The sequence below is a fragment of the Sander lucioperca genome, chromosome 19 (assembly GCF_008315115.2).
Source record: "Sander lucioperca isolate FBNREF2018 chromosome 19, SLUC_FBN_1.2, whole genome shotgun sequence".
NCBI lineage: Eukaryota > Metazoa > Chordata > Actinopteri > Perciformes > Percidae > Sander > Sander lucioperca.
This window is the reverse complement of record NC_050191.1, coordinates 7,682,855-7,702,336: the sequence shown is the minus strand read 5'-3', so window position 1 is coordinate 7,702,336 and position 19,482 is coordinate 7,682,855. Positions and strand designations below refer to the sequence as shown.

The 19,482-nt window shown below is 39.1% G+C and overlaps 1 protein-coding gene across 3 annotated transcripts in view; it reads right to left on the bottom strand.

Moving 5' to 3' along the window:
* Positions 1-266: 266 nt before the first annotated feature.
* The window catches only part of LOC116066083 (E3 ubiquitin-protein ligase TRIM9), a 49,425-nt gene continuing 30,209 nt past the window's right edge, over positions 267-19,482 (bottom strand). The window contains exons 4-12 of one of the 3 annotated variants that reach the window (XM_031321872.2): positions 15,592-15,702; positions 11,519-11,672; positions 9,207-9,290; positions 7,494-7,657; positions 6,964-7,102; positions 4,686-4,810; positions 4,022-4,200; positions 770-932; positions 267-508 (exon numbers count right to left, since the gene is read on the bottom strand). In XM_031321872.2, coding sequence (XP_031177732.1) covers positions 461-508; positions 770-932; positions 4,022-4,200; positions 4,686-4,810; positions 6,964-7,102; positions 7,494-7,657; positions 9,207-9,290; positions 11,519-11,672; positions 15,592-15,702 — 1,167 coding nt within the window. In that variant the 3' untranslated portion in view covers positions 267-460. The remainder of the gene's footprint in view (positions 509-769; positions 933-4,021; positions 4,201-4,685; positions 4,811-6,963; positions 7,103-7,493; positions 7,658-9,206; positions 9,291-11,518; positions 11,673-15,591; positions 15,703-19,482) is intronic. The other 2 variants (XR_004895849.1, XM_031321873.2) reach the window with 2 other exon arrangements.

Sequence of the window (19,482 nt, the reverse complement as noted above, 5' to 3'; positions counted from 1 at the left end):
GTTGATGATTGTTTTACTGCACAGTGTGGAAATCTTCATTGATTCTGTCGGAGTGAGAGGGTCGATTAGTTTAGTCTCAGGCCTCAAAGAGAACTTTCAGGCTGTATTTTCCTTTTTGTTAAAATCACTGGGTGGTACAATAACATAAATGACAGTATCCTTAAGTTCACGGGGCAAAAACTGGGATATGAAACAAGTATGGCAATCCACAGTAACTTCAGTCATCTCTGTTGTGACATCCACACGCTTCAATCATTGTATTTATAGACAATTATAAACCAGATTTTATTCCTTCATCCCAAATGATAGAGCAGGGTTTCAGATTGAAGTGTATGCGAAACAAAGGGCACCTTGTGGACGATGGGAGACGGGTAAATCCCGACTAAGGTGACTGGTAAAGGTCCACGCTAATGACATCGATGGTTGGTATCCAGGGAACGCTCGGAGGAAGGAAGCGTTCTTACTGTTTGGTATTCTGTGGCAACTCCAGGCCTGTCAGTAAGGTCGCCTGAAAGGGACAAACAGAGCAGATCCTCACTGAGTGAGACTGAGGACAGACTGTGAAGAGATGAAGGTACAAGAGAATGCAACGCTGCAACTTTTTGCTTCAGTGCTCTTTGACACTATGACTAGTCCTGTAGGCTCTGGTAACAACATACAGGTACATTTATCCCAGTTTGCTCATTAATGCAATCACTATCTGAGGATGTACACACAGAAAATACATGCTACAGAACACACATAACTATACACACACACACACACACACCTGCACGTTTCTGTTGAGGCTGACGGCGGGTACAAAGACCCCCTCCAGGTTCTCGAAGGCAGTCGGTCCATGCTGCTGCTTGTTGACGTAGAAAGTCAGTGTGTGTTTGGTTAGATCCAGCAGGATGCCCACAGTCGAGCCCTTAGTGATGCCTCCCTCCGCCCTACACACACACACACATAGATAAAACATACATTTGTGGTATATATATAAAGTGAAAGTGAGAAAGTGTAACTACAGTATATACGCAAGCAACTCTGTTTTATATATTTTTCATGAAACTGATAGTCAAACTGATTTGTCAGTGGACAAGAAGCATGAATATGAATACATTTTACTGTCCGCAACATTGACAATATAATAGAACATGTCTGGTAACATTGGAACAGGGAGACTGACTCACTGACTTCATGCAAATATTCAAGAAATCCTCTCTCTTGTCTTCTGTTTTTTATTCTTCCATTCTTTCCCTACAACTCGTTAAAAAGAAGTGTGAACTGCAGCTTGCATTCACAAGTGGATCAAACTCCACTCAAAATGTTTAAAATATTCATGTTTCATTCTACATATGCCAATAAGGTGGCATGCGCTTGAAAGATAAAGTAAAGCATTACAAATTAAAATCCCATATTCAGTGATTTAGATTTTTTTCATCATTCACGTCAGTAAAGTCTTGAGCTCCATGTGTTTTTACAAGGCAAGGCAGATTTATTTATAGAGCACATATTACAAAAAAAACTGAATGTACTTTACATTATAAAAAAAAAAAAGCATATGCAAGAAAATAAAACAAATTAAGATAACAACAATTTTAATAAGCTCATCAAAACTCCTGCTCGGGAATTCAGACTACATCAACGCAGTCTAACTTATGTGGTAAGGTGACAAAAATGGACACTTAATGTTTCTCTATCCTGAAAGAGAGATACAGTGCGATTGAAATTGTGTTTTTGCTTAGAAGCTAACGTGAAAACACCTCTATACATGCGAGCATGCACATAGCCACGTTTCAAACCCATAATGCCCGTCTCAGGACGGCGCTGACAGAGTCGGTGCTCTGAGAGAGACGAAGGAATCGATATGCGGTTAGTAACACCATGAAACACGGACATGAAATGATTAACGACATGAAAGCAAATGGCACAGTGAACAAATCTGTAGTCTGGATGGACTGAGGTAGAGAAAGATAAGTAAAGCCAGAGGTTTTGCATTGTTACTGTGAAGAGTCACTGTTTTCTTGTGAAGAATAGACATTTTTCTTGTAAATAAATGTTTAATGAGGGTTGGATAGTATCGTTGTGACACTGAGAGAGATGGTGCAGAGAGATGTTTTGATGTTTTCTTGCAGGCTGCAGTCTTCTTCTACTGCTCTCTGGTGTGTTTGTTAGTCAGTAATGTTACTATTGGACCCCGGGGGCCCTCTGTCATCCTGTGTATGTATCATTATTGTGGGTACGTGCGTGCGTGCGTGCGTGCGTGCGTGATTCAACGCAGAACACATAATGATGAATGGAAGAAGAGTCTCTCTGCCTCCATCTGTTCTTATTGACATACACATGCTGTTTATACATAAAGATGAGTACACCTTTCTAATAAGCCATACACGTTTAAAAGTTGGAACTAACTGGCTAATTTACATATAAATACATAATTTATTAAGGGTTTTAACACATTAATGAATACAACTGTTGAATTACCAGGTTGTGGAAAAAAAAACCTCAGCCAGACTTTATGAATAATATTAATAACTGTAGCTTATTATAAAGTGAGTAAAATGTGAATTAAGAAGTGTGAATTCAGCTCACTTAACAATAAATCTGCAGTCACAAATGTTAGAGTTATCAATAAACGGGGTATTCCACTAACTAAAAATGTATCATGTTTGCATTTAGAAATGTTGGGTTTGAATGAATAGATTTTGGTCTAATTCAAAAAAGTGTTGTTACAAAGGGTTTATATTTGATGCATGCAAAGCATTAATGTATTATCGATATGTCATGGACAAAGCTCAGATGAAAAGTTTATTCTTAAAATAACTTAACAAAACATTCTTAACACTCAGTAGCTGTTTTGGAGCTTTTAACTCCAAGACACAGACACACACACACACACACACACACACACACAGACACACAGACACACAGACAGACACACACACAAAACATACATTTGTGGTATATATATATATATATATATATATATATATATATATATATATATAAAGTGAAAGTGAGAAAGTGTAACTACAGTATATACACAAGCGACTCTGTTTTATATATTTTTCATGAAACTGATAGTCAAACTGATTTGTCAGTGGACAAGAAGCATGAATATGAATACATTTGACTGTCCGTAACATTGACAATATAATAGAACATGTCTGGTAACATTGGAACAGGGAGACTGACTCACTGACTTCATGCAAATATTCAAGAAATCTCTCTTCTCTTCTGTCTTTTATTCTTCCATTCTTTCCCTACAACTCGTTAAAAAGAAGTCTGAACTGCAGCTTGCATTCACAAGTGGATCAAACTCCACTCAAAATGTTTAAAATATTCATGTTTCATTCTACATATGCCAATAAGGTGGCATGCGCTTGAAAGATAAAGTAAAGCATTACAAATTAAAATCCCATATTCAGTGATTTTGATTTTTTTTTCATTATTTGTGTCAATAAAAAGCTCCATTTGTTTTTACAAGGCAAGGTATACACAATCTTAAACACAATCTTCCTCAGCCGATGGAGTTGTGCAAATGTAGATGTTTAACACTTTTTTTCTCAGGATTTGTTGCTTGTGTTGGCTTAAAAATTGAGATCCGAAAGATTTTAAGAGAGAACTCCTTAAAGTGCTCATATAAAAAAAATAATTTTAAACATCTACATTTCCATGACAGTTGGGCAAACTCCATCTGCTGAGGAAGTTCGTGTGGTACATTCGAAAGCTCCAGAACAGCTGGACCTTTCCAACATTCACATTAAGTATTTAGTTTTACCTCAGAACCCCCTAAAAAGTATGCATTAATAGTAAGTACAAATCTTTTATCAGCTACTCAGTGTTCTCCACCCACGATTGGAAGAACACATAAACTAAACACTTAAATAAAAAAATAAAAACAAAACTTTAAGTTATTGAACATTGACATACACTTAGGTTTTGGTTACTTCCATCCAAATCACACCAGTGGCCTTTAAGAACACAAACAGTATGGTAGACTGATATAAGTATACAGTATAGTACTGTGTACACCTACCTGTTGGTGTGGGAGTTGTTGTGCATGAACCAGGAGCGGTTGTTGTCCACATACATGGCCCACGCCTTGTCATCTTTCCCCAACATCATGTCCTTTATGGTGTTGATCCTCGCCACGCCAAACGCAGGGTCAGGGTGGTTGTCATAGCGATCGATTCGGACCTCCCAATAGTGGATGCCCTGCGATTCAAGAGGAAGTAGAATGAATGCTACTAATCGTGGTGTGGAAACTCATTTTGGTCATCTGCGCATCTCTTCTGACTCCATGCATGTTTGATATTACGAATACTGACTTTTGCCTTCTAACAGGTGATTTAGAGTCCCTTCATTTAGATACAACAGGCTTAAGAACTCTTTTACACATCAGTCTATCCTGTTGCTAAACCAAAATCAGTGTGCTGCCAATTAAGATCTGGATCCGAGGATATCATGAAACATGTTTCTTTGCCATGGCCGTGGATATGTCTTGATCTTTGTACTATATGTGTAATTGTTGTCTAGCTCTGTGTGTATTTTTCTTTTTATTTCTTCTTTTGAGCGGAGCTGCTCGGGAACGCAAAATTAATTTCGGTGTGAACTGACACAAAAGTTGTATCGTAATCTTATATGAGAAATAAATCTACGTATAAAAATCAATAAAATACAAATGACAAATGTGTGTTTACCTTGGAGAACGCAGCAGTTCCCAGCACCACGCGGTCATCGTAGCTGCTGCAGGAGACAGTCTGGTTTTCATTGGTCAGAACGATGTCCCGATGAGCTGTGGTGGGGTCAAAGGTGAACCAAGCCACTGTAGGAAGGAAACAGCAGTTGGTCATGATACCATATCCGCCTGCCAATCTTCATTTTTTTTAACCGAGTGTTATTAAGAAAGAGAGAATAAGAAGTTCTGGAAGTCTGTGCCGCCATTCAGACAGTCAGTCACAAAACTACAAATCTACCCAAACCCTTGACCACAAGGAAACTGACCCTTACAAAGTGGTTTCACACCGTTGTTATCCGAAGCATACTTTAAAGGCGCTCTAAGCGATGTTGAGTGACGGCACTTCTTGCTGATGTGCGAAGTATTGTCAAACAAAACGAGGCTAGCTCGCCCCTCCCTCCTCCTCATCCCGTCCCCTCCCCCTCCCTTCCGTGCGCTAACCCCCCAACCCCCACCCCCAAATCCTTCTTGTCGGTTATTGGCTGGAACGCTGGAACACTGTTTGTTATGTTTCGTGGTGCAGGTTGGCGCAGTTTGTTTTAGTTGCTGTTTGTGGAGCCTGGGCTGTCTACAGAGACCGTGTTTTTTTACAGTGTGTTCAGGGGACAGGCAGCTCGCGGATAGTGAGGAGATGTTTGCTGTATGTGACAAAAAAATTTGTAGCCTAAAAAACGCATGACATCGCTTAGAGCACCTTTAATGTCATTTTACCAGCTTTGCATCATGTTGATGATGCTCATCAATCGTTTTTATCCTGACCTACGGACACATTCTGCTGCCACAGTGAGAAACGAAAAACCTTTATAACTATTATAACTCCCTCTTATGACATCTAATGTAATATTATAATAATAAAATATAATATTAACAACTGATTTTGCTATAAGAGATGTGTGTATATATAACAAGAAACATTCAAATGTTAAAATGAGTGAAATTATGACAAAAAGACAGCAAAAGCCAAAGCCTCAAGAAACAGAAGATTCTACTATCCAAACACACACACACACACACACACACACACACACACACACAGAAATGCTTCATCATTGAATAAGTGGTGAAACATACACAAAAAGAATTATACCACACATTTTAGAAATATACATCAACATCAGTGTTTGTTATGCAGCCACAGCCTTTATCTACTGCTGTTATACTCATGCAATGAGTCACATTTCAGACTTTCATAATTTCTTTCTTCTCTTTATATGTAGCTATAGGAAGCTACAGTCCTTGAGGAAAGAGAGGGTGGAGGCGATGAGGGGTGAGAGAAGCAAAAGAGGCGAGCTGGCAAAGAAAGAAAGATGACAGAGAAAAAGAGGAAAGAGGGCGAGAGGGATGAACAGTTATCAGTCAGAAAACAGACTGCTCATTGTTGTTGTGGTTGGCAAAGTGAGACACTGTCTCCCCCCTCATCCCACTGTGGAAATGGAAGATTTTGTCATTGTCCCTGTTTTCTTTCCTCTTCATTTCTATGACTCCTTTCTCTTCCTTTCTTTTCTTTCTCTTCTTACCTATTCTCCATTTTCCTTTCCTTCTCATTCTTTCCCCCCTTACTTTTACATTCCTAATTTTCCTCTTTTCTCTTTGCTATACTTTTCTTTTCCATTCATTTCTTCCTTCCAACGTCCAAGCCCTTTATTTTCCTCTCTTTTCTTACGCCCTCCTTTCTGTCCTTTCATATTCCTTCCCTTCTCTTGTCTACTCCTCCCCTTTATTTTTATATTCTCCCTTTTCCTTCCCTTTACTTTACTCCCCTCTCCTTCCATTTTCTCTCCCTTTCTTTCCTTGCCCATTCTCGATTTTCCATTATTTCTCCCTTATTTCCTATTCTTTTTTTGCCCTCCTTTTCCATGTATTCCCTTTCTTTTGCTATTCTTTTTCCTTCCATTTGCCTTAATCTCCTTTCCTCTCCCTCTGTCTCCCTTCCTTTCCTTCCTTCTACACACCACTATTCTCCTTTCTCCTCCTTTCCTTTATTTCCTCCCATTCTCCTCCTCTCTCTTCAGTATCCTGTATAAAGCACTATATAGTTCTTATTCTTCTGCCTTTACTTTAAAAAAAACCTCCAGATTCATCTCTTGATCTCTTGTCTCGTCAATTTTACATGGTACGAATTCATATGTCATGAAACCTGTTTTGTGAAGATCATCACAAACTGCACTGTTGAGAAAAAAATAAAAACAAGACCACCAAAGGACATTATTCTAAAGTAGACACAAATACACACTACCTACCGTCAGAGGTCTTAAGCACCACGGTCTTGCTGTACGGCCCCACACCGATGGCATTGTAGGCCTTCACCCTGGCATTGTACGAGCTGTTAAAATGAAGGCCGTCCACCGTACACACCGTCTCCTTTCCCACATACACCTCCTAAGGGGACACACACATTTCAGTAGCATCACTGCAAACGCAGATTAAGTACATGTGCATGTATGTTTGCTACTTAAACACATAAAACGTATACTGTACATGGACTAAAGGATTAGTAAAGACTCACATTTAAAATGCATGTTTACTCATGACACACACACACACACACACACACACACACACACACACACAAACTACCATCTGGTTTTAGACAGAGTTGAGCAGCATGTGGATAATTAATAATAAAATAAAAAGAAAGACGAGCTACAGAAGAGACATCATTTACTGCATTTTGGATTATATTACTGTCGTATTTGTGTCAAGCCTTGTTCTCTGTTTTACACACATTACATTATAACTCAGTGCATGTGTGTTTTTGTGAGGCACCCACCCTGTACTGTCCTCCGTTGCCGTCGTCCAGCTCCAGGATGTAGCCCTCGATGGGGCTGACAGGGGGCGCCGCTACCCTCCAGGCCAGGGTAGCGCTGTTGTTCCTGGTGCAGCACTTCTCCAGCTGCAGGAGAGGAGCCGCCGGCACCGAGGGTCCAGACTCCACTGTGGGGAGACATAGATGGATGAGACGCAAAGATTGCAAAGTGGGGGGGGGGATGGGGGGAGAGAGATGGAGAAAGGGTGGATGGACGAAGAGAAAAGGAAGACAAACAGGGTGATGTCGTCAGCTGGCTGGTTTGCCTATAAACAAACTGAAGGGAGAGAAAGAGGAGCTTTAATGTGGATCTTGCGGGAGATATAAAAAAAAAAAAAAAGGTGAAAGCGCTCCGGGTTCATTGACAGGGCAACAGCTGGGAATCAGTGGAGGCTTTAAGTAGGCCATGTGAGGACATTTAACACTTACAGAGGTGGCAGTGCTAGTGGTGCATAGGGTTAGACCGATATAAGCTTCAGAGACTAATGCATATTGTGTAACTAAAGCTTCCAGCAGCAATTATTTAAACACTATTTGGCTGATTGAAAGACAGACTGATTCAAATGAGTTAATAGTTTAAGGAAGAGCAGGATTCTCAGATGATTAAGAAATGGAGGAACCAGCATATCAAATAAAACCTCTAATAAAAAGACATATCTGTCTAACCCCTGTGGTGATAAAACAAACTGCATTCCAAAAGGAGCTGAAAGAAACAACAGAAAACAGGGTAAAAAATAACCACTGAACACACAAGTGGAGATGTCAGGGTAATTAAGTCTGCTTCAGTCATCATTTCATCTGTTTCATTCATCGTTATCTGATCTTTCCAGACCAAAATGAGTAAGAGTAGTGAAGACACAGGGGAAAGGCAGCAGCCACGACAGAGGGAACAACACAGCAGGATCAACGTATAGTCAGTTTAACAATGTCTATATTTAAATTCACATTTTCAAAGCATTTGTAGCCAAAGTAATTCTTTGATTCATGCACAACCACAAGATGATTGTGTTGTTAAATAATGTATAATCTTTTTTTATTTTGAATTCATCTTGATAAACTCTTAGTTTTATATATATATATAAAAATAAAGAAAAGTAATATATATTTAGATTGTAAATGTTATTTTATAATTTGTATTCATATTTGCAGCAGATTGTGTGTATGCTATGCTTGAAATCCATACATTACTAAAGATTTATTACATTATCTGTATCTTAATGGTTTATTTTATACAATAATTTAAAAACAATAATCATTCTGACTTTTTCAGTTTGATATATTTTCTAAGTCAGGGAAAAAATGATGGGAGGATCATGTTTAATACACATTTCCTCTGATTATATTGACATAAAAAGTTCAAGTGCCAAAGAATTTGGAACCAAATATAAGCATGGGAAACAGAGAAGTACTTTAGGCAACACATTTCTTTAACTTAATTGGAAACGTTGTGTTCCAGTGTTCCAGTGAAGGCAGCACTATTGTGCAGAGGTGCCATTCATTGGAGAGGAGCTGGAAAACAAAAAACCATGCAGAGGTAATTGCAGATAGACGCTGTGGGACAAAAAGACCAGCGAGTTTACAACCGGAATCAGGCCAGAGGGACGGGGAAGGAGTGACCAAATTAATTCAAGGAAGGGAAACAGAAGTTCACTGTGAAAAGTAGAGTCTCTGAAATACCTCCTGGGCTCTCTGTCTCCATTTCAGCCTCACCACTGCTTGCTGCTGCCTGCATTTGTTTCAATAACGGATTCTCCTGCACATCTGGAAATATGACGTTGGTTTGGATGTTTTAATACAAGAGCACATGGACAGAAGATGGCTTATAAAACAGCTGGAACTGGCAGTGAGACCAGTGGAGAGATTTAGATTGATTGCATTAGAAACATGACAAGAGGTCCAGATTTACTGAAGCAGTGAAGAGCGTGTGCTGTATATGTATAAACCTCCACAGTGCTGCGGGGAAAGGTCTGGCTAGTCCACACAACATTACAGGAGAAAAACGTGCTCTGGTTTATTGATATTTCTTTAAACCAATCACAATCGTCTCGGGCGGTGCTAAGCGCCAGACGAAGCAACTGTGCCTCTGCAAAATAGCCTCGGGAAGGAACTTGTTTTGGTGGAACGTGTGCATGTAGGGAGGCGAGCTCTGGAATTGTGATAATTGTGATGATTTTTACTCAAAAAAAGATAATTTGATTGTTGGTTCTAGCTAGGAGGATGTTTCCCGAATCGACCGGAGTTTAGAATGCCAACACAAAGAAAGCGGAAGGTGAGGGACATCCGCCTGAAAATGAGGGACATCCGGTGGAACCTCCGGTGGCACCAGAACTATCCCGTAAATGAAAACGCCGTCGATAGAGACTAATGTATAAACTATTAAATCTGGTACTACTTACATGGGAAAAAGAGACAAACATGTGAAGTGATTCTATTAGAGTTTAGTTAGTTGAGTTTATAAGCAATTGTTGGTTTACAGAGGACACCAAGACTGATCCAGAGCAACTCATTCAGTTCAGCAAATGATGGAGAATAATTTGAATCTACTTCTTAACCAGAACACCTTCTACACTGTGTCGTTGCTCAGGATATCAAAGAGTAAAACTCGAATAAATCAAATCAAATGGTGTATCTTGAAACTCTATCGCTCTGTTCCGAATGATGAGTGGGATGCGAATGTGGGGAAAGTACAGATAGGTTTCATGTCGACAGCCTTAAAGAACAAAGGAGGGATGACCAAAGCCTCTCTACTACTTACAAGCCTACTCGGATTCGCTTGACTGGAGCTCAAATTAGATAAAGTCTCCTTAAAGTACGACTCAAGCAGGGCCATTACTTTGAAATATTTGTAATGGAGCACACTGCATTTTAAATAAATGCCATATTGCAACTCATTAAGCAAACAAAGCCTTGCATGTAATGTAAAGTGCAAAGAATAATAACATTATTTGGTATTTTAGCGAGGCTGAATCCACATCTGCAACCCTAACCTTAACACCTGATTTTTGCTGCCTCAGTGGAGCAGTATCAAAATAAAATATGCATAGTGCTGATTACATATTTAATGTACATTAACAACACATCTGGGTAATCTCTGAGACTGCAGCGGAAAAGGACGCTGTGTTTACTCACGCACGCCAAGTGGTTGCTGGGTAGCAACAGCCAATGAATAGCTAATCAGTTGTGTACATTGTTGTACATCTTGAAGAAACCTCGGAGGGGAAGAGCGAAAAAAACTAAATGTGTTTATTGGTTGTAAAATAATCTTGCTTCAGGTCAAGGATGTTTGTGTATGTTTATGCATGTCAAGTTGATTTATATATAGAGCCTGTTTAAAGGGCACTCCACTGATTTTACACATGAAGTATAGTTTACTCATCATGAGGAGTACTACTCCACCTCTGACAGCAGCTTTATTAAGTCTTCTGTGGCTCAGGAGGAAGCTTTTAAAAGTCTGAGAATATAACCCATGGATGTTTACAAAAACAATTAGTTAATGACAACAAAATTTAATATAAACTAGAATAAAATATTGCACAGAAATACATTAAATCATAATAGAGTAGGCCTGTAACAATTGTTGCATTGTCTAACCGCAATATTTTTGAAGTATTGCCGTTTAACCACAATTAATTGCCAACATTAGCTAAGGTCCTAAGGGGTATGACTGATGGTAATTATCAGTTTTATGTTTGTTTAAGAAAAAAATGTTTTATGATAATAAAGAGGCGTGGTTTACTTGTGTTACTACATTATCTGGATTACATAACAGGGATATAACCAAAAGATGTATCCTGGGATTCATTCAAAAGTTTAATTTGTCTGAAAAATATGTTTTAAATTTGACTGAAAGAGACAATTAGGTTGTTAATCGCAATTATTTCTGAGACAATTAATTGTACGTTAAAATTTGGAATTGTTAAGCTCTAATATAGAGTCTATAAAAACCCGTAGTCATGACTCAAGTTAAGTGTGTGCTTTTGTGCGTCTACCTTTGCCCTGGCAGAAGTCCAGCTGCAGGATGGTCTGCAGAAGCGAGTCGGTGTTGAGGGTGAGGTCAAACTCAGGGCCTACTTTTGGCTCCAGGGCGCCTTTCACCCACTGGTCCTGAGATGATGTCACCCGCTTGATCAGAGCATCTGAGATCTGCACACACATACATAGACAAGTTAAAGGTGTAGAAAAGGTAAAAACATAACATGGAATGAGAGCATACAGTATGTATTTAATATCTACATTTATGCTCGCAGGGCTGTGACACCCTCCCTGCATACAGAACAGCCTCACTGTTCTTGGATCAGTTCCACTAGCGGGGCTTTATTACATTGTGCCTGACAAGTGAAAGGAGGCACACATTAGTGCCGTTCAAATATTTAAGGTTATGAATTAGACCCCTCTTCTGCTAGTAAAAGCTTCACTGCCTCAGGAAAAAAAAGCTAAGTGAATACATTACATTAAACTACACTCAACTGCGAAAAATGTGATGCTATCTTTTTGGAAACATGAGCAGAGTATTTAGAAAATCATCCTCGAGCATTACAACGTAAATTGCTTTATTTGGTAGTTCAAACATTGTATTTACAAATGTTCCTAAAGTGACTAACACTGATATCCAGATATCAGAGTTAAGATACTCTATTAAGGATAAGGCTTTGGCAACCATGAAGAACCACGTAATCAATACATCATAAAATATTCAGATGAAATGAAAACGGGGAAAGGGGGATGTGTGTGTGTGTGTGTGTGTGTGTGTGTGTGTGTGTGTGTGTGTGTGTGTGTGTGTGTGTGTGTGTGTGTGTGTGTGTGTGTCCCTCAGGAGTGTCTTTGATCTTTATTTCATCTCTCCCTCTCACCTTACTTTATTTCTCTCCTGCTATCTCTCTCCAGATAGCGAAATGATTCATAACCAGAATCAGAGACACTAGGATTTCATCTTATATCATTCAATAGAAATCAGGACAACCATAAATGTAGCTAAGGGGATGGAGAAGTTTAAAAGACAATCTGTTCTTCACGTTTATGCTTCCTGTATATTTCTTTATTTCTTCTTCTTTGCCATTTAACCCTTTGTATTGCCTGTTTGGGATCCCACACAATAGTGTTGTCAAAATATAGATTTTTCAATACATATTGATTCTGAATTAGAGCTGCAACGATTAGTCGACATAAACATACTTGGCAACTATTTTGAGTAAAGTAATCTTTCATGTAAAAATGGCAGAAAAGGCTGTTTTTAGCCTCTTACATATGAAGTTTTCCTGCTTTTCTCTGTTTTATAGCATATTAAACTGCCGAAAGAAGACATTTAAAGACATCTTGGACCAAACGATTAATCAATTATCTAGAAATTAATCATCAGATTTAATGATAATGTCTCAAATCCAGAGCAAATAAAAATTATTTGTATTAACCATGTTATTGTAACCATGTCATGAAGCTGATAAAACAATGTTAAGTGTGTTGTTTGACCCGAGGCCCCAAACAGAACATTAAACCTACACCATGGGCCCTATTTTAACGACCTAAGCACACGACGTGAAGCGCATGGTGCAGGTGCGTTTAGGGCGTGTCCAAATCCACTTTTGCTAGTTTGACGGCGGAAAAACATGGTTCAAAAGGGTTGTACTTTGTGTCTTCATTAATTCATAGGTGTGTTTTGGGCGTAACAAGCAATAAACCAATCAGAGTATCATCTCCCATTCCCTTTAAAAGCCAGGTGCGTTTGTACCTTGGCGCTTTGCTATTATGATGGAGGATTTGCACTGTAATATTTCTATTTTTAATCTTTTGCATGTTTGTGTGCTGCTGTCGCTTTCCTGTGTGTGTGTGTGTGTGTGTGTGTGTGTGTGTGTGTGTGTGTGTGTGTAACAAGCATAGTGTGCGCGCGCTGTGTATAAGCCTAGGCGCATTTTACTAATGTGCTGTTAAAATAACAATGACTGCGTTATTGACTTTAGACCAGGTTTTTGTTGGTCAATGGCGCGTTCACTTCCCGCTGCCTCAAGATAGCAATACGTCAATAATGCACCTGAACACACCTCCCTGTAAGACCAGTACGCCCCTGGGCGCACAGATGGGCGCAGGTGCATTTGCTATTCAAACGACGTGGGCGCTGGACGGGAAATTGACAACTGTGTCTGTCTTAAACTAGCAAAGACACTTGCGTCGGGCTTTGCGTCGCGCTGTGCCGGGTGCAAGATAGGACCCTATAACTCTTACAAGCAGGTGCACATGTCACATTTGACCTTTCTCAGTTTGACCTAACGTGCACAGATCGATAACTATTGATCAGCCATTGAGCATCTGAGCCTGCTGATAATGAAACATGTCGGGGCAATCGAAAATAGATCAGCTTCTGTATTAGTAAAGCAAATCAGATGCATCCTGTGTTGGTGTGTGTGTTTGTGTATGAATGCAGCCAGGCCTGCGTGTGTTGTTATTCTCAGTCTTCCTTCTCTGACTGTGCAGTGTTTTTAGCTGCGCTGGCTTCACAAACATCAGAGGCTCCCTGTAAAGCTGATTTCTTGTCTTAAGCTCAAAGGAACTAAGTTGCATGCTTCCTTGTTGCTTTCAACTTTCACAATTTCAATTTTTGGTGGTAAATACTTAAGAAAAGTTTTTTTTTAATGTACAGTAAGACCCCATACTGTGTCCTGCCTCGTGTATAATCTCTGAAACTTAAGTCCTATCTGAAGTAGTTTCAAAAGAGAAGGCTGCTGTTTGTTTATATTTTCCATAATGATCAGCAATTCCCCTGAAGACACTAAAACAAAGAATGAATTTATTTTGCCACAACTTAATATGCCTCTGTTCCATAGAACTCCAGTTTTTGTTGTTTTATCATTTTTTTTTTTGATTTTAGTATCTTCAGGGACATTGTTAGTAATAAACATCCTTATCCTTAAATAGCCTTTAATTTGAATTATTTCTTTTTACAGAAACTGAAGGATTACATGTTCCCTTTTCAGCTGAGAAAATTCTCCAAAAGCCTTGTGTTACACAATCTTTTTAATCCATTACTATCTGATAAATGATTCGGCATAAGATGCATTTATTAGATGGTCCAATGGGTTAAACAGATTTTACCTTGTGAAAAGGTGACATTTTGGAGATGCATGTTTTGTACTTTGCTACTTAAAGCTATAGTGTGTAGTTTCTGTCTCCCCCATGAGCAATTCTAAGTAATAACAACAAAACTGTAGGCGTCCACATGATACAAGCTAGAGCTGAAGATCTTTTCCCGAACCCGATGGGACCCGACAGGTTCGGTCAGGTCCGGTCTTAATTTCTATAATTTTACATGGGCTCAGGCTGAGGAGGTGAAACGGAGGCTGGCCTGAGCCTCTGGTGATTACATTTTGGTTGCACTGGCAAAGAAAGCAAAGTCTGAGGTGTGGAAAACTTTTGACCATGTGACTAAAGGACAAAAAAGGCATTGACAAAAGGCAAAAGAGCTGTGTGCGTGCACACATTTGAATAATGTCGGGTTCGGGCTTTTAAAAAGCTGTCAATCAAAATGTACTTGTCGGGCTCGGGCCTTGTCGGGCCGAACTTTTAAGGCCCGATTACGGCTCTAATACAAGACTTCCGTGACCGCGCGCCACCACCTCCCCCCTCCTCCATGCAGTTGCTGGTAGCCAAGGAGGACGCGGAGGATTAAAAAAACATGGACTCTTCAGAAGAGGTAATTATCTTCACTTGAGTTTCTGCGCAGGAAAGTCACCGGACGCCACAATCTTCTGAACATAGCCATACTGAGAAATACAGAGAGAGTTGTGTGGAGCTGATAGTCTTAATTAGCTTTGTATCAACTCATTTGGCAATGGCTTGAATATAACGGACATTCATTAATTTAAAAAAGTTGCGCACTAAACCTTTAAGTATTGAAAGCTTCAAAACCTACAGGCAAAATGTGAAACCTAAATGATTAACTGAAATGATTTACTTTATCTGGATGCGATAACTTTCTTTTCTTTATCCAGCTGCTATGTGAGGAAAAACACTAGGATACGTACAACTCTTGATACAATCTCATAAAGACATACACACACGCTGGGTCAGATACCTGGAGGAATCCGCTGGGATCGTTCTCTTTGAGGACTTCCAGGCAGTACTCCATCATGCCGGTGGTCTGACGTAGCTTCATGGTGCAGTGCGTGATCTGGTCACGCACCACCTGAGACAAAGGCAGATCAAAGAAATTAGTTGTTAAAAGCTATGTTATAGAGCAGAACTTCTGTAATGTTGTCAATGCTTTTAAGCTTCAAAAAGACACTTATGAGACCATGGACCCCTTTGGGACAACTTTGTTCATGTTGAAATTAAGTGCAGACTTGTAGAAAATGTAGCCGTTTTTCGAGCCACATTCTCTACAAACAAGCAGTCTTAATATATACTTCAAAACTTCTCCCTGATCCCAGTGCCAGTCAGCTCTGTTTGGCACTGGGTGGTTAATAAAATACCAAATGTGCCAACAGCAACTAATGAAAACATTTTTCACACAGCTTGTCATGGCTGAATACAACTAGAAAAGGTTATCTGGTGTCTGGCTGCCAACACTTACAAGCTGTAAAGATATTAAATCAGAGTTTATCACAGCATCTCTACCACCAGCTGCTGTTTGATTATCAGCTGATCGAGATTCAACATCATAGCGACCGCCATTTATTTCGCCTGCACCCCATTTAACCTGGACGCCCAGCCCTCGCCAAAAGACGGCATGCAAGCTCGACCAAATGGAGCACAGCCGACAAAAATAAGTAACTAAAGGGGCAGTAGCTAGAGGGCTTACTGTCCAAAAGAGTTCAAAAAACTAAAAAACTAAATGCAGGCTAAGGACTCAAACGCTATGGCTAGGATTGCTCAAAAAATGATGTGGTGGAGGTGGAAATGGGCTGGTACATAAACTTGGAGCCCACGCTAAACATCGGAAAAAGCATTCCCAAGTAGGCCTGTAACAATTATTACATAATTGTCTAATCGCAATTTTTTTTTTTACATAATCGCCGTTTCTTTGTTTACCACAATTAATTGCTAACATTAACTAATGTCCTAAGGGGTATGATTGTTGATGTAGTTGTAGTTTTATGTTCATTTAAGAAAAAAGTACATGTTTTATGATAATAACGAGGCGTGGCTTACTTCAAAGGCTGTGTACCTGTGTTACTACATTATCTGTAACAGTGATATAACCAAAATATGCATCCTGGGATTCATTCAAACCTTGAATTTGTTTGAAAAACTGAAAGAGACAATTATGTTGTTAATTGCAATTATTTCTGAGACAATTAATTGTATACTAAAATTTGAAATTGTTACAGCTCTATTCCCAAGTTGTTCAGCAATAACACAAAGACAAAAGGCAGAAAATGAGGAAATTCAATGTGCTAACATGTGACAAATACAGGCTTCTAATAGCATTGAGAGAACACAGGACAAAAAGCTTGGACTGGCAGCATGTCATTATATACAGTATACTAGATGTGCAATGGGGATCAGGTGTGTGGATGGGTGTGGATCAGGTGATTGGACCTGGCTGGAATAACAGGTGAGTTAAACAGAAACTGTCTGCCAGCATGAATGTATAATTCCCCATTTGGAAGACATCTTTCAAAATCCCATAGTATTCCTGGCACACTATCACCGGTAGGAACTTTCTTTCAATATCACTTCAGATATTTTACAGAAACACGTTATCAGACAGCCATTACCAGATTAATGTGACTTTTTTTTCTCTCTCTCTCTAGCTTTTTGAAAGCTGGTCTCCTTTTTATTCTCACACACACAAACACACACACATGCACAGACAGACACGATCTGCTGGCTGAACTCCGACCAGCAGGGAAATGAGATTTGGACGGGTGTCACAGCCAGTCGTTCGAGGCTAATTGAAACTCACCGAACTGTCACCGCCTTATTAGCCTTTTGTTTACATTTAATAATACCTGCACTAGATTTCAGCTGCTCAGATTGCTTTGTCTGCTCAAAGCGCACCTGATACATGTATGTAATATGTACTGTACATGTATGTATATGCGTGTGACAGATACATAAACTTTTCAATAGTTAGGCAAGAGATTAGACAGAAAATGTCTTTCTATGTTGGTGAATCCAAGATAATTAATTACACCGTTAACCAATGGCCGTCTAAATGTATCAAAGAATAAATTGGACTAAGTCTTGGAATTAAGCCCTTCCTTTATTCAATGGTTAATGAGATCACAGTTAATTATTCACCTGTCAACTGCTTTATAAAATGAAATATGAAGAGCATGAAGAGTCAACTGTAAGAGGATCAAAACAAACTACAATCTGAAGATATGGAGGCTGACTGTTAGATGAAGCAAAAGGCAGGAATATCGGATAAAAACTAGTTAAAAAAAACTTTTACAAACCCCCTAAACACATTCTTATGCCTGACATTTTATATTAATGTTCAGCCTCTTATATCACTGTGTGAAAAGCAGCTTCAAATTTGGCTTTTGTTTGGCTTTAATAGCTTTCGAGCCCAACAAAAGTGTGCTTTAATGTGTACAGGTTTCAATCAGAATATTAACAACTTGTGTATTGAATTAGTAAAGGTTATGTATGTATTTGGTTGTGTATGTGTGAAAAGGGTTGGTTTAGGGCTTTGTCTTGGGATTTGTTAAAGGATTTAGGATTAGGAGGGTTCAATAATGAATCAGATGGTCAATAAAAGGTCATTAAAGGTAAAAGAATGATAGACATTGTGTACTTCTGTGGATATACACAACCATCAGCTGGAATTCACCAATAGCTAAACACACACACTCAAATTATTTAACAGGAGAAAATTTGCATTTCCATTCAGGTTGGCTAACACCCCGCTCCTATCTCCTGTGTAAAAAACATGAAGCGTGAAGCGTGAAGCCTAAGTAAATCTCTGATTTTTTTCAATTTCCTTCTCTCCCGCTGAGACGTGCCGTCAGCTCCCACACACTCCTGCAGGCCTGGATGAAGGGATTTTTCAATATGTTCCACATGCATCTGAAATGAATTTGAGGGTGCGAATACTGAAACATGTTAATGCAAACCCAGATTTGAGATACCAGAAACACTGCCAACATGACTCACAGCCTCTTCATCACACTCAGAACCATGTGTCAGTTCAGGTTAGAGCAATATTTTGGGCCGATATTGTCCATTTCTGGTAGTTTTTGGAGCGCAAGTGCACAGTCTTGTTCAGTCTATGTTGGCATGGTGTTGCCATGATGCAGGGCTTTATATACAGTATTTCGTGAAGTAGAAAAGATATGTTCTTACTGCACATTCTTTTGTATTTGTGTTTAATGCTTAAATAATGCTTAAATGTGCAGTTTGTGTTGTAGCTGCTATCTGTAAGTAAAATGTTGAAGGTAACCTCTCAGTTTGCACTTTGCAAAATAATGCTCAAATGTTAGTTTTTTTTAAAGACAGAATTGACTTCTGACTTCATTAACCGAGATCGGTTGAAGCCAAATCTCATTCATAGAAGGACTCAGACACACACTCATCTGTATGAGTTAGAGATAAGTGAATATTAATCCATCAGCTGCTGGATTATGGCTAAAACTACAGTGTGTGTGTGTGTGTGTGTGTGTGTGTGTGTCAGTCAGTAACCACAACTTTACCAACTACTGGCTAAAATGAAGCCCTGTGACATCAAAAGTAATTATTGTTAATACTTATAAATGTAATTACGAAATATTGTCTTTACCAAATTTACTATACATTTTAATTAGAATTGTAAATTTGAATAATAGTGAGTATTTCTGTCTGTTCTTGAAAGAGGAAACAGAAATATGTTGCTTTTAAGGGATTTAGCTCTGGATTTGGTGATTATTTTTTTTAGAAACATCTGCCTTTCTTGGTGTAGACACAGTCTTTAGAATTTTTATTTTATTTTTATATTTTGGCTTTGAGTCTGGCCAAGCTGTAATGTATCTACAAAAACAGA